The sequence below is a fragment of the Amblyomma americanum genome, chromosome 4 (genome assembly GCF_052857255.1).
Source record: "Amblyomma americanum isolate KBUSLIRL-KWMA chromosome 4, ASM5285725v1, whole genome shotgun sequence".
Taxonomy (NCBI): Eukaryota; Metazoa; Arthropoda; class Arachnida; order Ixodida; family Ixodidae; genus Amblyomma; species Amblyomma americanum.
The window spans coordinates 193,359,501-193,379,898 of record NC_135500.1 but is presented as its reverse complement, the minus strand read 5'-3'; the positions used below and the strand labels follow the sequence as shown (position 1 = coordinate 193,379,898).

General features: G+C 46.4%; 1 protein-coding gene across 2 annotated transcripts in view; it reads left to right on the top strand.

Annotated features, from left to right (window-relative positions):
- Window positions 1-865: 865 nt before the first annotated feature.
- Window positions 866-20,398, top strand: part of Tango14 (transport and golgi organization 14) — a 35,636-nt gene continuing 16,103 nt past the window's right edge. The window contains exons 1-3 of one of the 2 annotated variants that reach the window (XM_077662730.1): window positions 866-1,014; window positions 13,305-13,674; window positions 20,239-20,346. In XM_077662730.1, coding sequence (XP_077518856.1) covers window positions 13,317-13,674; window positions 20,239-20,346 — 466 coding nt within the window. In that variant the 5' untranslated portion in view covers window positions 866-1,014; window positions 13,305-13,316. Of the gene's footprint in view, window positions 1,015-13,260; window positions 13,675-20,238; window positions 20,347-20,398 lie in introns of both variants that reach the window. The other variant, XM_077662731.1, reaches the window with a different exon arrangement.

Genomic DNA, 20,398 nt, shown 5'->3' with positions numbered 1-20,398 from the left:
GGACATTGGTTTTGGTGGAAAGAAAATGGCGCAGTATCTGTCTCATAAATCGGCGCACACCTGAACCGCGCCGTAAGGGAAGGGATAAAGGAGGGAGTGAAAGAAGAAAGGAAAAAAAGAGGTGCCGTAGTGGAGGGCTCCGGAATAATTTCGATCACCTGGGGATCTTTAACGTGCACTGACATCGCACAGCACACGGACGCTTTACCGTTTCGCCTCCATCGAAACGCAGCCGCCGCGGTCGGGATTAGCGGACACACAAAAGGCGATTTTGCTCAGTTCCCGGGTTCGAACGCGACCGCGGCGGCTGCGTTTTTATGGAGGCGAAACGCTAAGGCGCCCGTGTGCTGTGCGATGTCAGTGCACGTTAAAGATCGCCAGGTGGTCGAAATTATTCCGGAGTCCTCCACTACGGCACCTCTTTCCCCCTTTCTTCTTTCACTCCCTCCTTTATCCATTCCATTGCGGCGCGGTTCAGGTGTCCAACGATATATGAGACAGATACTGCGCCATTTCCTTTCCCCCAAAACCAATTATTATTATGCTCGGGTCACAGTCTCCGGATTAGTGCTACGTAGAAGACGACGATGAGCGGCCAGTGCCGTGGAACGGAGCGCTCGCGCTAGGCACATATTCTGCGCATACACGCAGCAGACGATTTTGCTAGGCCCTGGACGTCCGGATTAGCGCTTTCGCGCCATAAAGAAAGCGTGTCGCACAGCCAGCCGCGCACCCTGCGCACACGTGAAGCCGTCAGGGAAAGGGAGCAAGCTTTTTTCTCTTCCCTCCGACCGTGGTCGGCGGGAAAGGGAGACACGCGGTGACGTAGCGTAGCGGCGGGGAGTGACGCCACTGAGAACAGCAGCGAGGGGAGGTGGGTCAACGCCGCCGCGCCGACGCTCACTTGCGTCGGTTGGTCCGTGCGTCTGCGTCTGTGAAGCGGTGAGCGTCGCGCGACGACGCGGAAGGCTGCCGCACGAACCGAGACCGCCAAAAGTTCGGAGCCCAGCGTAGGTGAGCGAGCAAGGTTTCAGCACATTGAAGGACGGCACCATTCCTTTCTTTGTTATTGTCATTTTCAAAGAAAACTCCGCAACACTCCAACGTTCCACCTAACTCTATGGCCGCCGTACATATTCAATTGCTTTTCCTCCTAGACGCCGAAGGGAATTGTAAGCCTCTCCTAACTATGCGGAGTTCATAAACATGCGTTGCAGCTATACTTTCTAGGTATCAGTTTACTGTTAATAGGTACTGTTCTCTTTACTGTCGGATGGAGGTCTTTGGTTTTGTTTTTGTGAGGTTTAGCGTCTTAAAGCGACTCAGACTATTAGAGGCGCCATAGTGGAGGGGCTCTGGACAATTTCGACCACCTGGGATTCTTTAACATGGACTGACATCACACAGTACACTGGCCTCTAGCATTTCGCCTCCATGGAAATTTCGACCGCCGCGGCAGGAGTCGAACCCGTGTCTTTTGGGTCGGCAGCCGACCACCATAACCACTGCGCCACCACGGCTGCTTGCCTTTGCCTGGTACTTCAAATGAGGACGACAAGATACAAATAGATACTGTTAATTGGCAACAACACAACTTCAAGTAAGCGGCTTTTCAGACTGAGAGCCTCGTTCAAACACGCCCGCTAAAGTGGTCAGCAAATGAATTGTTGCACAGACTTCAAAACAAAGTGTAGAGAAGTCACAATACACTTTCTGGTATTCTTAAATGTTGTTCGTAAACGTTCGTAACGCAACAAGTAAGCAGTTAACTGTTGGGCAGGAGGTTCGCTTAATCGCGTCTGTTCTTACGCGATTCTCGGTACGAATTCACCCTAATTTCATTCAGCAATCCGGCTGAGGTGATGAAGAGTAAGGTCGCAATGCTGGATCTTTCGAAGAGCCGGTTATCGATTCGCAGTGTTTTAGCGTAAATTATGCACAATCGTCCTCACAGCGGAGGACCGTAAGGCGCCTCACCTGCCTGTAAAAGGGGAGACATTTCCGTTCGCTTAATTTCTGAGACAAAAACTACGCGTTGCATGCTTACATCGCGTCTCTGCTACCCTGAATTCAGGCAGCTTGGCCTATACGTCGGCAGGTCTAGGGTGTAGGTCGAGCCTACTTACAACGAACCTAACGGTCGCGCGGATGGCGTTCGTTGTATCCGATGTCTGTATATGTTAGAGACAAAAATAGAAAATGAGACAGTGTAGGTTTGTTAAGCGCGCTTATTTATTAAATCTAGACTCTTTTACGGTCCTTTCAAAGCTCCCCACAGCAGTAACATGGCTCTCACTGGTAGCGTTGCTACCCTCAAGCTGCGGGTAGAATCGCGATACAAATCTACATGGCAGTCGGTGGTAGTCGGCCCCCTCCTCATCGTCTGCATCAGGTTCCTGGCAACTGGAGAGTGTTTGTACTTCGCGCACTAATACTTTCCTCAGTGTATGGCTCTCCAATGTTAACGTCATCATCCGCACCAACGAAGTTATCCCAGGCATCAGGTCGGGTTATAGCTGCATGCCCATCGACGGCTATAGACCGCTTACAGAGAGCAGTTCGCTCTCTCCACGGCAGGCGGCGCCACTAGGACGGCCGCCACTTCTGGCCTTCGGAGCCGTCGTTAGCAGCATCGGCGCGCCGTGCGGAACGCTGCTGCGCTTCTTGTATATGAACGTCAAGCGACTCAAACAATCTAGCTGTGATACGGATGTCATGCGTATTGGTGAATTAGTATCTAGAGCTGATGTCCCTATGGTCTAGTGTCGAAAAAATAGTCGCACTTGTTACGTATGGTAAACTTCGCGACATAACTGCCACCGTCTTTCGAAAAGCTGTCTTGCGACTTCATGACGCTTTCAGGGAGAACAGAACATTGATGTTAAACATCTCACAAATGCAATGCGCCAGTTTATTTCAGAGCCAGGCCAGCAGTATAGCTGGGGGAATCGTACATGCCTGTAACATTTCTCATTTTCGACAATGATCCAATACATTGAACACGTTACAGTATTATTTGCCAATGCAGCTTATTACGCATTTAATGGCCGCATTTTATCTTCTCCCCTTTTATATGTTTTATTTTATCTTTTCCGCACCGCTCTCTTTCCGCCTTTACCTCCAAATTCCCTTCCCCGCGCAGCGTAGCATGCCAGAGATTTTCAAGCACTGGCTAAATTCTGTTTTTCCATTAAAGGGTTTCTTTCGATATATAATCGGTGCTGTTTTAGACCATTGCAATAAGTGCTTCCTGGGCATCGACGCAGTGCTCACTTAACTGTCGTGCGCACTTGCGCTAGCACGGTGGAAGCGGCAACGGAGCTTTTCAAAAGTCCTCAGAGGAGGCGCTTCGACATGCAATTCTCTCTCCCAGTGCAAAGCTCTACAGAAGTACTGTGATGCGCCGGAGAGAGGTGAAATTTATCAAGACATGTATATTTCCGCTTACTCCGGCAGGCTACATCTGCGGGTAATGAACTCTGGAGCAGTTTTCAGTTTTACGTAATTAACAACAGCGCACGGTCGAACGTCGCCGAGCTTCTGAACGGGCCCTTGAAAAACACGCATATTCTTCTTCTGGAAGCGGGAATGTTAACGGAGGATAAAGTAAATACCTGGGCGATCGGCCGGCGATCACTCGCACGTTCGGTTGTAAGTCGTGTGCACAGTGCTGAGCAGTGAACGTTCTTGGTAGCTGTGAACCCATATTCCTTCACTCGGCAAAAACATCCAGCTCTAAAAAGCAAGCTTTCAGGCATTGTCCCGCTTTTAATCTGCAGTTCGACAGCAAGTTATGCGGTCCACAAATTGCGTTATACGGTGAACTGAGACTGAATAAATATGGACGCGCAGGTAGCTAATCGCCGTTTGTTGACACATTCGAGCCGATGCGGGCGGTCTGAAGGAGACGAGTAAATGAGTTGGCTGAACCAAACATTTTCCAGTACCAATACGTTCTATGAGCACTCACACTAAGTTTTTGTGCCGTCCGACAGCTCGTTATTTACAGCGAGAGCCGGAGAAGCGTCTTGCTGTCGGGCACCAGCGCGCCGGCAGCCGTCGGAACGAGAAGGCCCGAAGGCCGGCGATGGCGAGGTGGTCACGTGACCAAATATGGCGGCGCCCATGCTCCCGCGCTGTAAAGCGTCCATAGCCATACATCCACATGTTTCCGATAACGTTGGTGTCAAAAGCATCCTCCATCACTCCTGGGATCATAAACTCAGCCTTACGGAATCAATTCTTGATGTACTTTGCAGTCAGTGTCATCCATGCGAGTTTATTCCATTTACTCGAACTCGGACGTCAGCACCTGGTCAGTCAGTTGCAATCTGTATGCACTGGTGCCATGGCGACAACAGGACACCTCGAGCACGTAATTATGCCCATGTCAAGAGGTAGGTCTGGCTCGTCGCGTTCGCTCACAGCAGTCACCGCAGTCAGCGAAGACAGCACGTGTTGCGCCACATGGTTGTGGTGCACGAAAAGGACCTTGGTAATTTTCTGACGCCACTCGGCGAACAAGTCGCCTCTCATCCCCGTACCCCTCCTAGTTTATGCCTAGTGGCAGATTCGTCAAAAAAAAAGGTGCTCATATTCCAAGCCATTGTGCCGTGCCTGTGGAAGACGAGGATATAGCTTCCAAAGCACTGCGCCTTGCGAGACTTCGCGATGACACACGGCGGCCAGCCGTCTGCTGCCGTCCATGCTCGCGCATAGACGGACGGTAACACGAAGCGTAACGGAGTGGATTCCAAGAGAAGGCAAGCGTAGCAAAGGGCGGCAGAAGGTTAGGTGGGCGGATGAGATTAGGAAGTTTGCGGGCATAGGGTGGGCGCTGCTGGCAATGGACAGGGTTAATTCCCTCTAAGCCAAAAAGGACTAAAATGGGGCGAGAGGTTAGTCTCTTTGGGGTCCAACTGATTTGCCACAACCATTAGTCCTTTTCGGGATCAACTGCAAAGGGTGCAACTGTTGGTCCCCTAGGAAAGGGGTGCAACAGTTATTTCCCGGGAGCAGCCTTTTCGAGAAAAAATGCAAATGAAGCGCCATTTCCAGTGCAAATCAAAGAGGGAAAGTCTGGGCGGAAGCACTTATTACATATAATACTTACACGAACCCTTATTACAACTAGAAAGGAAACAGAAATCAACACACTTGAAAATACCGGGATACGAACTCACCAGATTCAGATTCAGATTCAGATTTATTTCAACAACACTTGGTTGCCGAGGAGGCGAACAAAAAGGCAATCAAAAGTTGCCTGACGAAGCGTCCGCCCCCTTTACACTCTACAACTGAGCAGTGGACAGGTTTAAACAAAGAAAAACAGATCATAACACCAAAGAGACATTGCATATAACATTATACACGAAAACATAAAAAAACAGCACATATTCATTAAAGGTACACAATTAAGAAATACTGTAAAAAGTATATTCGCGAGTCAACATTGTTACACAAAATTTCACATAAAATACAAATATCGGTGTGACTGAATATAACAAAAGGAAAAAAGAGCTTAACTATGCCGGCCAAAGTAAGGTTTTCTTTTCTAATAAAAACATGGATTTTTCTTTTTTTTTAATATAGGGCAGATATGTGCAGAAAAAGTAAGCCATTGCTATGTCACAAAAAGAAATGGGTTAACTTTTTGCTAAATGCTTTCGTGGAACGACTGTTGTGAATGGTTTCTATAATACCCGGGTACTTATTTAGAAGATCAGCGATTCGATATTTTAGCGTTTGTGTACCGTAGTTCGTACGCACTAGTTCTTTTCTACAGGTCATATGCCGAAGGTTATGGTCGTGGTCTCTAAAGAAGAAAGTTTGCGAGAACCCAGCCGGGTCCATTTTTATTTGATCATATATTTTCAAAGCTACTCTTTTGTTCATGATATTCGTGATAGTTAATATCTGATGTTTTTCGAAAAGTGGGGCTGAGGGGGCTCTATATGGAGAGTTTTCTATTAATCGTATGACTCGTTTTTGTAATATAAGCAGGTTTTCCATGTTTGATTTTGTCGTAGTTCCCCATACAAGAATACAATATTGCAAACGAGAAAAAACTAGACTATAATACAACTGCTTTTTTAACCACATTGGTAGTAAGTTCTTTACTTTGAAGATAATTCCGATTGATCTGGAAATAACTGTTCGTATTTTTTCTATGTGCAGAGACCAGCTCAAATTTTCTTGAAAAATAACCCCCAGAAATTTGTGAGAGTTTACTCGTTCTAGGTGTTCCCCACGAAATTGTATAATAGGTTCTCTATTGATGGCTTTATTTCTGGGACGGAAAATAATGTACTTTGTTTTATTAGTGTTCAAGGATAATTGATTAATGTTAAGCCATTGTGATAGGTTGTTTAGCCAGCTGTTTGTTTGCCTTTCAAGCATTTCTAAGTCTGTTCCAGAAAAAAATACATTAGTATCGTCTGCATACAGGATTATATCTGGCGTGAGTGGAATATCGATAATGTCATTAATATAAAACAAAAACAGTAAGGGCCCTAAGATGGAGCCTTGTGGGACCCCGTATTTTATTGTTCCTAGACTTGATTTTGCCTGGTTTAACTGCACGTATTGTTGTCGACTATCTAAGTAGCTTTTTATTAAGTCAAATGCAATTCCTCTGATTCCATAGTTGTATAACTTTTGCAACAATATATTGTGTTTGATGGAATCAAACGCTTTCTTGAAGTCAAGGAAAAGTCCTATTGTATGATATTTTTGCTCAAAGTTTCTTATTATTTTATCTTTAGTACTAAGTAACGCTTTTTCAGTGGACTTGTCTTTCTGAAAGCCATATTGTTGTTCTACAATTATACTTTCTTGTTTACAAAAATTTAATAAGCGAATGTAAATAATCTGCTCCATAATTTTTGAAAAGACTGGCAAAACCGATATTGGTCGGTAATTATGTAAGTCGTTTTCGTTTCCCCCTTTAAAAATTACTGACACTTTCGCAATCTTTAGCTCATGAGGGAACACCCCAGTAGAAAGGATTAAATTACATATGTGAGAAAGTGGACTGCTGATATGCTGTGCTACTGATTTTATGGGTTGGACCCTGAGATCATCTATTCCAGAAGATTTATTATTACTTAGCTGTCGTATAATGGCACAAATTTCTTCTGAAGTTGTAGGAACCAGGAAAATCGAGTCCCTGAATATTGATTTCATGTATGTTTTATGCTGATTATTGTTGTCTATGTTGGGATTGGGAGCCCCAGCAGCTAAAAAGTGATCATTAAGTTTGTTTGCCAGCGGGGTCCCTGTGTAGGACACACCTTCAATTGTCAATTCGGTAAGGTCCCTTCTCTCACCCTTAGACATCAAATTATTTACGGTGGTCCAAACTTTTTTGGGATTGTTATAAATCTCAGTGAATTTGTTTTCGTAATACATGGCTCGCGAACGTTTGATATCAGAATTAAGTTTATTTCTGAATTTTTTGAACTGAGTAAGAGTGTTTGGATCCCTGGTTTTGATAAATAGTGCGAACATCTTGTCACGTTTCTTTATTCTTCTAACAAGGGCAGCGTTTATCCAGGGTTTCCTTGCCTTTTTTATTTTTCGAAATTCATCGACAGGAAATGCAAGTTCGTATTGCTTTTTAACTTCGCTGACAAAGATATCATACGCTAGAACAGGATCGGCTGAAGAATATACTTGTTCCCAGCTTGTTTCTGCTAGTAAGTTCTGAAAAAGTGTTACCTTTTCTGCACAAAAATTTCTATATTTTATGGTTTTAGAGGTGGTATTTTGAGGTTCCCTAGTTTTAATGTGGTTCAGAAATAAAAATATTGGTAGGTGATCACTTATTTCATATGATAATACTCCAGCTTCTAGGTCATTCATATCATAATTTGTAAAACACAGGTCCAGTGAGGACGCAGATATTTCTGTTACTCTAGTCGGTACATGAATCAGATTTTCACATCCGAAGCAAAGGAGGATATCCTCAAGCCTTTGTTTGTTAGGCTGAGGAGAGGCAAAATCAATATTTAAGTCTCCACATAAAACAACATGCTTGCCAATGTCTGCACAGTATTCTAGCACATTTTCAAGAAAATCCAAAAACACATCTACGGTTCCATTAGGAGGCCGGTACATGATAACAAAAATTGTGTTGACACATCCTATCACGATCGTTTCATAACTAGAATTTATAGCAGTATATTCTGTGATAACATTAAAGTTAAGATTGTTTTTTATGTATATCGTAACGCCTCCGCCACGTTTCTTTGTTCGAAATACTGATGTAGATTTGTAACCTTCAAAATTAATGACGTCCTGTTCATTTGAGAACCAGGTTTCGGTAAATGCCAAGATATCAAATTCATGACGCAAAGTTTCTAAAAGTAAATCAACAGGTTCTTTCTTATTTCTTAGACTTCGAGCGTTTAAATGAAACAAGGAAAAACTAGAGATATTCTGAGCTTTGCCACGCCTGAAAGAATCTATGCTGTGATAGCCTAAAGTTGGAGGATGATCCAGATCTGAAAAGCAAGCCATCATTTCTAAATGGCCATCTGTTAGAGTGCATTTTGGTCATGGGTTATCGTATCAGTTCCAAGTCTTCAATGGTTGTAATGTTGATAATCTTATCGCGCGCGTTGCGCCGCACGAACAGTTTTCCATTTTTCACCCAGGCAAACTTGTATTCCTTTTCGGTAGCTTTAGTTTTCATGAGCCACAGTAGCTTTTTGTTATGGGTTGTCAGGTTTTCATTCAAAAAGATTTTCGAATCTGCATCCCTTAGTTCTTTCTTTTTTGCAAGCCATTTGTCCCTGACAACGCGTGAAGCAAAACGTACAAGCACTGGAGCTACCTTGTCAACATTATTTTCATCCTTTCTTGTAGGGAGGCGGTGTATTGCTTCTACATCGGACTCGGAAAGCGGCGGAAGGTCGAGATCATTAGCCAAAAGGTTCAGTTTTTCTAGAAGGTTTTCGCTGTTATGCTTCTGTAAACCGTGGATTTCAAGGTTTTTGTCGCCTTGAATATTGTTCAAGGTTGTTGACTTCCCTTTTTAGCTGTTTGATTTCTCCTTCTTTTAGCTTTGTCTCGAGCTTTTCCACACGCTTTCCAAGATCGGATATGTCTGCACTTTGTTTTTCCATACGTGCTATGACTTCATCATATTTTGTTGACATCAATTCTACGGATTTCTCAATGTCATCCACAGTTATTTTTATAGTCTCGAGCGTTTCTAGTTTCTCTTTGATTGTGAGAACTTCTGCAAGCATGCGGCGAATCTCTGCAATTTCTTGAGCAAGGTCTACTGTTGCCTCAGTGTTATCTGATGTTAAGCTGCTGCAACGAGCTTTTGTCGCTTTACAGGTTGGACATTTCCAAGCTTTCTTCGTGGCCTGCGACATTTTCTTATAGGCATTTTCGGCAACACCAGAGCAGGTGCCAATGTGGTAACAAGATTTACATTCAGCACATGTTAGGAAAACCTTGTCATCAGTCAGTGAAACTTTACATGAGAAACAAGTATCCATCGTGCAAAACAAAACAAAAACACCCTTCACTCAGCAGCAGTGGCAGCCATTTAAAAAAAACTGAATGAAAATGAAAACTAACCTGTAACAATTTCTGGAATCAGCAGGCGATACGATTTCTATGCTGCCACCGCTGCAGAGTGAATGCGGTAGTCGACGCTGGTGGGTCCCTTTTGTAGCTGCCTTTCGGTGACGTAACGACCCGAGGTTTCCGGGAGCCAGTCAGTGGGCGTAGCAGACCGGCATACTGCGGTGACGGGGCAGAGGTCCTGTAACAATTTCTGGAATCAGCAGGCGATACGATTTCTATGCTGCCACCGCTGCAGAGTGAATGCGGTAGTCGACGCTGGTGGGTCCCTTTTGTAGCTGCCTTTCGGTGACGTAACGACCCGAGGTTTCCGGGAGCCAGTCAGTGGGCGTAGCAGACCGGCATACTGCGGTGACGGGGCAGTGGTCCTGTAACAATTTCTGGAATCAGCAGGCGATACGATTTCTATGCTGCCACCGCTGCAGAGTGAATGCGGTAGTCGACGCTGGTGGGTCCCTTTTGTAGCTGCCTTTCGGTGACGTAACGACCCGAGGTTTCCGGGAGCCAGTCAGTGGGCGTAGCAGACCGGCATACTGCGGTGACGGGGCAGTGGTCCTGTAACAATTTTCTGGAATCAGCAGGCGATACGATTTCTATGCTGCCACCGCTGCAGAGTGAATGCGGTAGTCGACGCTGGTGGGTCCCTTTTGTAGCTGCCTTTCGGTGACGTAACGACCCGAGGTTTCCGGGAGCCAGTCAGTGGGCGTAGCAGACCGGCATACTGCGGTGACGGGGCAGAGGTCCTGTAACAATTTCTGGAATCAGCAGGCGATACGATTTCTATAGTGAACCAAGCACGGATATAATCATGCCGCCACAGCAGACGCTCCGTGGTTGAAAATAAACGCCATGTTTACGGAGCACACACATTGTTTCGGTTTAACGCTCGAAGTTTAATGGAACATATTGCTGTTCAGAACAAAGTAATGGTCATATTGGTGTCATATGATTTTGGAGGCAAGCTAAAGGTAAGGTTTTTTTTATTACTTGTATACGCACATTGGTTTAAATCGCGTTTTTGGCCAAAAAAGAAGTGTCGGACCGTGCATACGTACCAGCCGTTACTTGACAACCACAAATCCTTGTTTTCTTTTCTTTCTTTTTGCGGATAAGATGGTCTTATTTGTAGCAACAGGCAGCTGCACATTGCGGTCCGCTGAAAACTAATACAGGATGCTGTCGTTCACTTCGCTTTTTTACTGGCGGGCAGCGGCGTTGGGGAATAGAATATTTGCTGCTCATCGTTTCGCTAAGGGTCGCCGGTACTTACGCAGCATCAGATAAGCTCGTCAACAACCGGCAACGAAATGAAAACTACTTATGCTCGCTTAACGCAAAGCCTTTCAACTCACATTCGGCACGTATTGAAGCTCGTAGTACTTGTTTATGCACTTCCCCATGTACCAGTCGCTTCGATTCTACGAAGCCTTTTTCTCAGGCAAAACAGTCCCACCCTCTTCGGCATAAATATTAGCCACAGTTTTGATCATAGTTTGTATGAAACAAATACAATTACGAAGTTACCACATATTTCTGTTTTAAATGCATGCCATCAAATAGTGCATTGATTTAGCTTCATTTGTACATGCTGCATGTTAATGTAACTAGCACAATATTTTCAGCCAAAAACAAAATTAAACCTACAAAATAAGCCCCCTTTTTCCCACTGCAAGGAAAAAGTTAATGCACACTGAGAATACTGAATGAAAATGATTCCGTAGTCCATGAAATTAATCCCAGGATAAAGCATCAAGGTATGGAGAAGCGGTTGGAACTGTTGTGGTCAGTACTCCAGGTTTTAGGAGAGTCAAACAAGTCAGGTGAACTCAGACGAAGAATGCAATTTCGTCAACTGTATGCTGTCAGTCCAAAAATCACGATTGGCTCGAGTCGCCAAAACTGCATGGTCGACACATCGCGTATGAGAATGCCGCCGGGGCCCGAAACACTTTATGTTTAAGATCTGCTTCTGTGAAGTGTAGTTGAAAATAGGTATAATTCTTGTGACTTAAAACTGCACTACCCTAGTGCCGGCCCATGAAACACATGATTGCGCTTCGAGGCGGGAAGACCTACTATTGTTGATATCTCCAAAATTGATATTACATTGCTGTTCTCAGTTGGCTGACAGCTGCTGAATGCGACTTTTAACGTAGCGCAAGCTGCAGAAGTTTTTTCTTTTTTCTTTTTCACAGCTGTTTATGCGGCGCAGCAAACCATAAGGCGCTTCGATAGGGTCCCTTAGCACTGTAAAGCATGAAGACAAGAGAAAGAAAAAGGACATCACTGAGGCACTTCCACTTTCGCCCTGCCTGTTGCTGCTTGCCCTTACCCTCAACATATAGCAAGAGAAAGATCTGATTGGGGTAGTCGAGGTTTTCTTCTGATCGATATTTATATAAACGGGACAAAAACAAAGGGGTTCCAATGGCCTCTCCATCCTGTCCATTGTTAAGGCAGCGAATTTTTATGTTAACGAGGCGTAAATACATTGAAAATATTTCGTCCACACAAAAACTGTCCATGTAGTTCAAGTTCTCCATATTAAATGAGGTCGTATTAAAGGGGCCCGACTGTATATAAAAGGACATAAACAACGTACGTTTACCTGGACAAAGCTGAAGGCACCACACGGTAATTAGCGAATCGTTCGACTGATTATCTTAAACGCCTTAATTTGAGGATATGTTCGAAAAGTGGCTTTTAGAAGCGAGACGCGTAAGTACGGCTATTGACCAGGCATTTAGTCGCCGTATAATGTATCAAGCACTCTCCCCGCTATAACGACGTCCTGCTCCACAGCTCTTACTCTTTTAAAAATGCCTCTGTGATGTATAACGAATGTTTTCGCAGTGTACAAGCCAGGCAGGTCTTGCATGCACGCGGAGTGATCAGTAGGATATTTACATTTTACACGACGAAATAACTGTAAAAGTTCAGAAAAAATCTAATCCGGTGAACGGTTTTTCTTCTGTGCGCAGCCCTGTCATTTTCATGGTGTTTGTGAAATATTCAGCAAAAAATATGCCGTTTTGTGTCCCGCACGAAAACGAGCGTTTGCAGTAAACTGTCTTTGGATGAAAAAAAAAAAAAAGGGGGGGGGGGGGCTGGAAAAGCCCGAGCTATGAAAAATGTTGCTAATTAACCCGCTTTGTACCCGAATTTGAACTAAAGAAACATCGCCAGATTTCTACCCCCCCCCCCCCCCCCCGAATTCTGGAAAAAATGAAACCCCGAAAATCAACGGTCCCACATATACGTATACGGTGCAATGCCCTCCTTTACGCCTACACAGTCATCATCACTCCGATGACGTCACCGCAAAACAGAATCCTTTCTTATTGGGGCTACACTCAGCCCTGCCCTGTGTTAACTTGTATCCTCTTCCCTGCGCGTTCCACATGTGCAGAATTGGTCAAAAGTTCGCAGGCCACAAGATCTGATTTTGAGGATTATAGTCGGGCACTTACAGCGTTTACAAGGCTACCGAGGTCTCCACGGGTGCAGAAGAGACTTCTCGTCCCTTTCAGAGATTTTGAACCTCACGAGCTCCACCAATTATGAGGCTCAAAGCCAGACCGTGTAGCCCAGAGACTTTTGAGCGATTCTGTACATTTGCATCATGTCCCGTCCAAGTCCGTGTTCCCCTCTTTATTGCAGGGAGAGTATACCATCAGCTCGAGTTCGCATTCTGACCCACACAGGCGGAGGAAAGCATGGCCACCGCGGGAGACCACAGTGCGGGCCGACCACTGCGGAATCTGGCCCTGGCCGTGGCCGGCGTGTTCGGCTACGCGCTGCTGCTGCTGATCCAATACTGCGTGCTGGCCTCCATGACCGTGAAGAGCACGGTGCGTAAGTGGCGCCACCGGCTGGAGCACGTGGCGCTCAACTCTGCCACGGGCTACGCCGCCGTGGTGGCCATCCGGGAGAGCACCGAGAAGCTGGCCGACAAGCCCCGGCACGTGGGGCTGCTCGTGCTCGAGGAGAAGGTCGACCTCGAAGCGGTGGCCAAGGTCATTCTCTGGTGCCTGGCGGCCGGCGCCCAGTCCATCTCCGCCTACGACATTAATGGTGCGTCACGTTCGCTTCTAGTGAGGAATTGCTGTTGGAAGGACTTCCGCTGGTGGCGTCCTTCTTATCGCTGGCATACGGCTACAGAGAAAAGGCTGCAACTTACACATGACTGCAGTAGCAAGCTCGCATGTAAGCACCCCTGACGTCATGACCATGGATGGTGCATAAAGGAATCGGTGTAGCATTGAATAATTAGTTAACCGCGTAGTCTCTAAGTGTGAATAAAATCGATTATTTGTCAAAAGCGTCTGCTCTGAGACGGCTTCACCTCTTCTTTCTGCTTTCTCGGGACCTGGCTACCTAAAATAATGAATTGTGAACTGCGGTGTTAAAGTTAAACCGAAAAACACCCATAAAAGTAGAGTCGGGGACAAAAGTCTCTGGACCACGCATTCCTAAAACTAAGCTGAGAGCTCTGCTATTAGCCGGAGGCTGGAAGCAACACTTGTGGAGGTGAAAATCAGAATTTTGTTCTTTCATCTCCACAAGTGTGGACTCTAGCCGCCGGCTAATAGCAGAGCTCGCGGCTTAGTTTTAGGAACGCGTGGTCCAGAGACTTCTGTCCCCGACTGTACGCCGGATTCGTTTGTAATGCGAGATAATGTAATGCGAGTCCCCATTGGAAAGAAAATGTGTTGTCGGAAGATAAATTCACTGATTGGCTGGAGGGGAGTGACGTTACCAGACAGGAGCATTTCCATTGGCTGGAGGCAAGTGACGTTACCAGACAGAAGCATTCCCATTGGCTGGAGGGGAAGTGACGTCACCAGAACGGAAGTGACGTCACTTCTGGTAAATGCAGCAGCTGTTGCTATCGCAGTGCTAACGCATATTGAATTAGGTGCCCCGGTGTTATTTTTAAAATCGTTTCAACCGAGAAAGGTCAGTACTTGTGGCATGCATGTCAAAACTAGCTGGCTATTCACTACCGGTTACAGTAGGTCAGAGGTGAAAATTAAGAAAGTGATGGAACCAGGAACGCGGTGAGACGGTATCTTTGGAACTGAGTACCGTGGTGTGAGACTCTGAATCGCGTACTCGGATACGCCGTTGCTGGCCAGGAGGCTCCGCCTGCTCTAAGCGCTGTTACTAACGTAGCGCCGCCTTTTCAGACTTATCACTGGCATAAGGTCGTCACTTGGTTAAGTAAGTTTTCCACTTCAATAATAATAATTGTTTTTTTGGGGAAAGGAAATGGCGCAGTATCTGTCTCATATATCGTTGGACACCTGAACCGCGCCGTAAGGGAAGGGATAAATGAGGGAGTGAAAGAAGAAAGGAAGAAAGAGGTGCCGTAGTGGAGGGCTCCGGAATAATTTTAAACACCAGGGGATCTTTAACGTGCACTGACATCGCACAGCACACGGGCGCCTTAGCGTTTTTCCTCCATAAAAACGCAGCCTCCGCGGTCGGGTTCGAAACACTAACCTTAAGAACACGTTTAATAATAATAATAATAATAATAATAATAATAATAATAATAATAATAATAATAATAATAATAATAATAATTGGTTTTGGGGGAAAGGAAATGGTGCAGTATCTGTCTCATATATCGTTGGACACCTGAACAGCGCCGTATGCGAAGGGATAAAGGAGGGAGTGAAAGAAGAAAGGAAGAAATAGATGCCGTAGTGGAGGGCTCCAAAATAATTTCGACCACCTGGGGATCTTTAACGTGCACTGACATCGCACAGCACACGGGCGCCTTAGCGTTTTTCCTCCATGAAAACGCAGCCGCCGCGATCGGGTTCGAAACACTAACCTTAAGAACACGTTTTTCTGGCCAGTGGCACGTCACAGAAATCAAGTAACCGATTACAATTACAATGACTTTATCTGAAATGCAAATAATTTGAAAAGTTAATTACAGCCCATAAAAAGTAACTTGACAACTATGGAGAAGTAATCGCTCACTGTTATTTTATTTTTCACCTATATATTTTATTAGCAGATATAAGCAGACGAGAATGAGCTGGTGCGGCTTGCTTGATCTATGCTCAGTTGCAATCCATACGTTGGCATTATCATCCGCACTCGTCTTGCGAAGCTTTCTTCGGCAATTTTTCCACGCTTTCTTGCGAACACATCAGTAGCGACACAGAAAAGCATCTCAATGCACGCGCAACGTACGAAGACCTTGCGCATCACCTCGAAGTTGCGCAAAGCGCCGCGCATCGTTGTAGTACACGCTCGGCGGGGACAAAGCCCAAGCCCACGTAGCAGGATAATTCCGTTTCGCCGTCGCGGTGAAACGTGACGTGGAACACGAGGCTTGTCAAATACCTGCAAGCTTGCGTGTATAAGGACACCCTCGCGCGCGCGACTGATTCGCAGCTCGATCGTCGGCGTTGTAACGCGAAGGAATTCAGCGCTACACCAGTGTTTGCCACCGAGTTGAGGTTCTCGAAGTTATACCAGTGGTTACAATTTGTTTTTGTAAAAAAGAAATAGATTACAATGATCGATAGCTAAAAAATAATAATAAGATTATCGATAAGGTTGTACGGTACAGAAAGCAGCCAATGCGTTTACAAAATTCGAAGAAAATGTGGTTTATTACAACTAATCAATTACTTGTAACGCGTTACGGTCAAGCATGGTTCTCAGCGCCCATGAGGATTCTGCACCGCATGACGCTGTCAGACCGCCCCCCCCCCCCCCCCCCCGCCCCCCAAAGAGGAGTTCCATGTGTGGCCTCATACTTTGAACACCATTTGTCGGCGTTGCACCACAGCTGATGAGCTGCGAAATCGAGTGGAGCGCAAGAACAGCAATGAATTCCTGGTTGTGGTCACGTGATTGGTGATCCGGCCGAGATACGCTATAGCATCTGAGTACCGCCGCTGTGGTACACATTGCGTAAAAAGAGGCGGTATGAAGTAGCAATGTGGTTTCTTGCCATCGCGATTTGTATAAAATGGATTGTACAGGGACGCGTCGAGAATTGACCGAGAAATCCCGCTTAGAATTAGAAATGCAATGTCAGACAAGCCATTATGGCGTTCTTGTCAGTGATACGGTGGAGGGGACTCTAGGGTCGCCTGCGGTGTGCCGGAGAGGGAGAGAGCTTCGGGTTGGTGCGGAAAAACAGGAAAACTCAAGAAGGAAGGAAGGGAGAGAGATGCTTGTTGATTATGTTTGGAAGGTGGAGGACGCGGAGCGTTCAACTGTCTCCTCCGTTGAGCGAATCACCGCCATTGCGCGGCGCTGGGGGTAAGGGGGAAAAGGGTGCGATTCTCGTAGCCCTGTTCGCCCTCCCGCGCTTTCTCTCCCCCTGTCCATGAATAATTGCTCTCTGCCGTCTGCGGACGAGGCGAAGCCAGTGACGTCGGGTCGCGTGGCGCCCCGTCCGCTGGCGGAATTTGCGATTTCGTCCGTCTTTGTGTGCAAAGTGTTGTGCGCGTGTTTTTTTTTTGTCATTTCTGTACGCGCCCACGACCTGGACTTTATTTTGACTCTTTGTAAATAGTGTATATATGACCTCTCCCTATGTCCTTTCTTGCTGTCCCCTCACCTCTTTCATTTCCCTTCTTCATACTGCCTTCTATCCTTTGTTTCCGCTGCCCCAGCTCAGGTGCCGCCGATACAGTGATGGCAGATGACGGGGTGAGCAAAAATCTTTTAACTTCCTTTTTATTATATTTTTGATTAAACACTTACTACTACTACTACTACGTCCGTCGCGTGTGCGGGCCTTGAAGCGTTTGAGGCCAGGGGGCGCATATAAATCGAAGCAGGCCGGCCTCTTTTCACCGGACCGTATTTGAGGTGCTCTGCTGTTATCACTATGCGCTCGAGCACTTTGCGATGTCACGTGGTGCCGCTGTCTCGGGGAAGTGCTTCAGAAGTAACAAGGTCGGCGCAGCGTGTCGCAGTCGAAAACTCCCGCGTTCAGCTGTTGGTTCGCGAGAATAGGGTATCCTCTCGGGGCGAGTAACGTGCGCACTCAAGAATGCGTTTACGTCATCCAAGTGGGCTAAGCCATCAAAAGCCTAGGCTAGTAGTAGTCAGGGCGGTGTTCACCCAGCCGACTTGGGTTTTGAAGACACTCCCCACCTATAACCGTTGTTATGTGTCTATTCATTTTTATTTTTGCATGAGCGAGTCGCTGAATATCTGGCTGTGTGATCAATGGCCCTCCAACAGGGTCACAGTAACAAGAACGGTGCAAATTGCTGGTTTGAACCAACCTTTCGTACCCGTTTCGAAAACATCGAAGCGGTTTCCTAAAAGCCTTCACTTGTTCAGTCGCCGAAGAGACTGACAGCCCAGACGAGATGTGTGGGCAGCATGGCAGAACGTATGGACATAGCCATTCTCGCACGGTTCCAGCGCAAGTAAATGCGCAAAGAAAGCGCACAGTCTTTCTCTTCTGTTCTGCGCAACAGCCAATACAGTGCGCCTTAGCCTATGAGAATGTGCGTTTCCTTCCCGCACGCATCGAGTCAAAATGCAAATACTCCGCCTCAGAGAACTCATATGCCGTACGACAAAGTAAGGGTGCGTACAAAAAAAAAGACAAATGCCAAAGCTCTGATTGGGGCTCTCCGCCAGTCTTTATGAATGCTGCAGGGTAATAAATATGGTCTGGCAAACGAAACAAGCGTTTTCGCGGACGAGGTATAGCAATGGCTTCAGCGCCGCGTTTATGTGCTCATCAGCGACGCATAGCGTTAAAGAAAGACATCATAATACCGCCTCCATTTGGCACTAAATGTATACGGAGCTGCCATCCTATAATCCTAAAGAAAAATCAGAGCTCCATCGCTACGCGCAAAAGCCGGATGTTTCCCAGTAACTTCGTGTTAGCGTGTATGGTATGTTTTATTGCGAAAAGCTTCGTCAGAGGTCGAAGGCAACCAGAACCAATGCCACGCAGCAAGCCTGCATTCTAAGAAAGAAAAAAAAAATTGCCGGTGGCCTAGCTCTGGTTAAACCTGGAGTGGCGCGATAGCTACAGCTGGCCGAGTGGAACTTGGTCACGTGACGAACCACGTGATCAGACACGGCGCCGCGCCGCCGGCAGCTGCTCCGCACCACGTGACCAACCACGTGACAGCGTGGCGGCGCCGCCCCGCTGAAGGCTCGAAATGCTACCGTAATGTAGCTATCGCTACAAAAAAAAAAAAAAACCGGCTCAGTGGGGGAGCGAAGTCAACATAAGTCCTCAAGACTCGCCGTTAGTCCCTAAATTTGCATTCACATGGTGAGCCTCTTGCCCCAAATGCGTAGCGTGCGCAAACGACGAACCGCAGATCGTGCAAAAGAACATCTACCGCAATAGGCCTCGTTTTTGTAGCGATAGCTACATTACGGTAGCACTTCGAGCCTTCAGCGTGGCGGCCGCCGCCACGCTGTCACGTGGTTGGCCACGTGGTGCGGAGCAGCTGCCGGCGGCGCGGCGCCGTGTCTGATCACGTGGTTGGTCACGTGACCAAGTTCCACTCGGCCGGCTGTAGCTATCGCGTCACTCCAGGTTTAACCACAGCTAAACCACCGCCATTTTTTTTTTTGGAAGCGATGAATGTCATCTAAGTGCGGTGAGAGCACCGCCGATGTCGAAGCGGATAGACTCTTCGACAGGAAAAAAAAAAAAGGCACAGCGGGATCAGAGTGCTAGGAAGCTCAGAACGTACATAAACATGTGCGACGCGCTTCAAGACGTGTTGAATGTGAGTAGTAAGTGTCGGCGTTAAGAAAGTATACGTAATTTCCTTTCTTTGCCAGTAGTTTTAGAGCTAATGTGATGTACAACCATCCGCGAGACTTAGCGAAACGGTGATAGCAGCAATCAATTTCTCTCTCCCGCTGGTCGCCAGTAACTAAAAATTAGGCAAAACACGAGCTGCTATCTTCTGTTTTCAACAGGTCGTAATGCGCAGTTACTGCAAGTAGGACCACCTAATGCGCAAAAAAAAAAAAAGAAGCACACGATGAACAATTATACGCGGTTGCAAAGTATCGGGCGCCAAGTATGCACACAATTCGGCACTCTTTTTTTTGGGGGGGGGGGGGGGGGGTTAAAAACGTGGTTTAAACCGCTGTTCTTATGCTTTATGGCTTACTGAAGCTTGTTGGAAAAGCATGGCAACAATATCACTATGCTTTGCTCTAGGCAGCAATACATTTGATCAAAAAACGAGTGGTGCATCCGAGCAATCTTTTGCTGTCCTCAGCTGCCTGCAGTGGTCGCGTAGTCATATCCGGCCTCGGTTCCCAATCCAAAGGTACCGAGTTCGGATCCTAGTATAATCGTGTGTTTATTTACCTTTCCTTTACTATCATATGTGTGATCAGTGCTGTAAGAAACACACGATTCGTGTGCGGCTGCTTCTGGGAACTAACTTTTCTGCCCCTTTGCTAGGGGACGAACAGTTGAACCATTCGCAGTTAGTTCCGAAAATGACGAAAGGCTGTGGCAAGCCAGTTCCCCTCCAAAAAAACAAAAAAAAAACTATACTCTAGCCCTCTTTTAAACCCTCTTTTTTTTTTTTAGCCGGTACACTCTGCTGCACGGAAGGTGTGTCACTTCAACGAAATCTCTCATTTACATTTCAGGAACCTTGGTGCATGAACTGGAGAACCTCAAGGAGATCATGAAGAACACCCTGGTGGACGCACGCTTCAAGAAGAGTGCCGTCGAGTTCGTCGTGGCAAGGCCCGAAGGTCGGTATCCGTTCGTAACGCCTCAACTATTGTATTTTCATCCACGATGCTG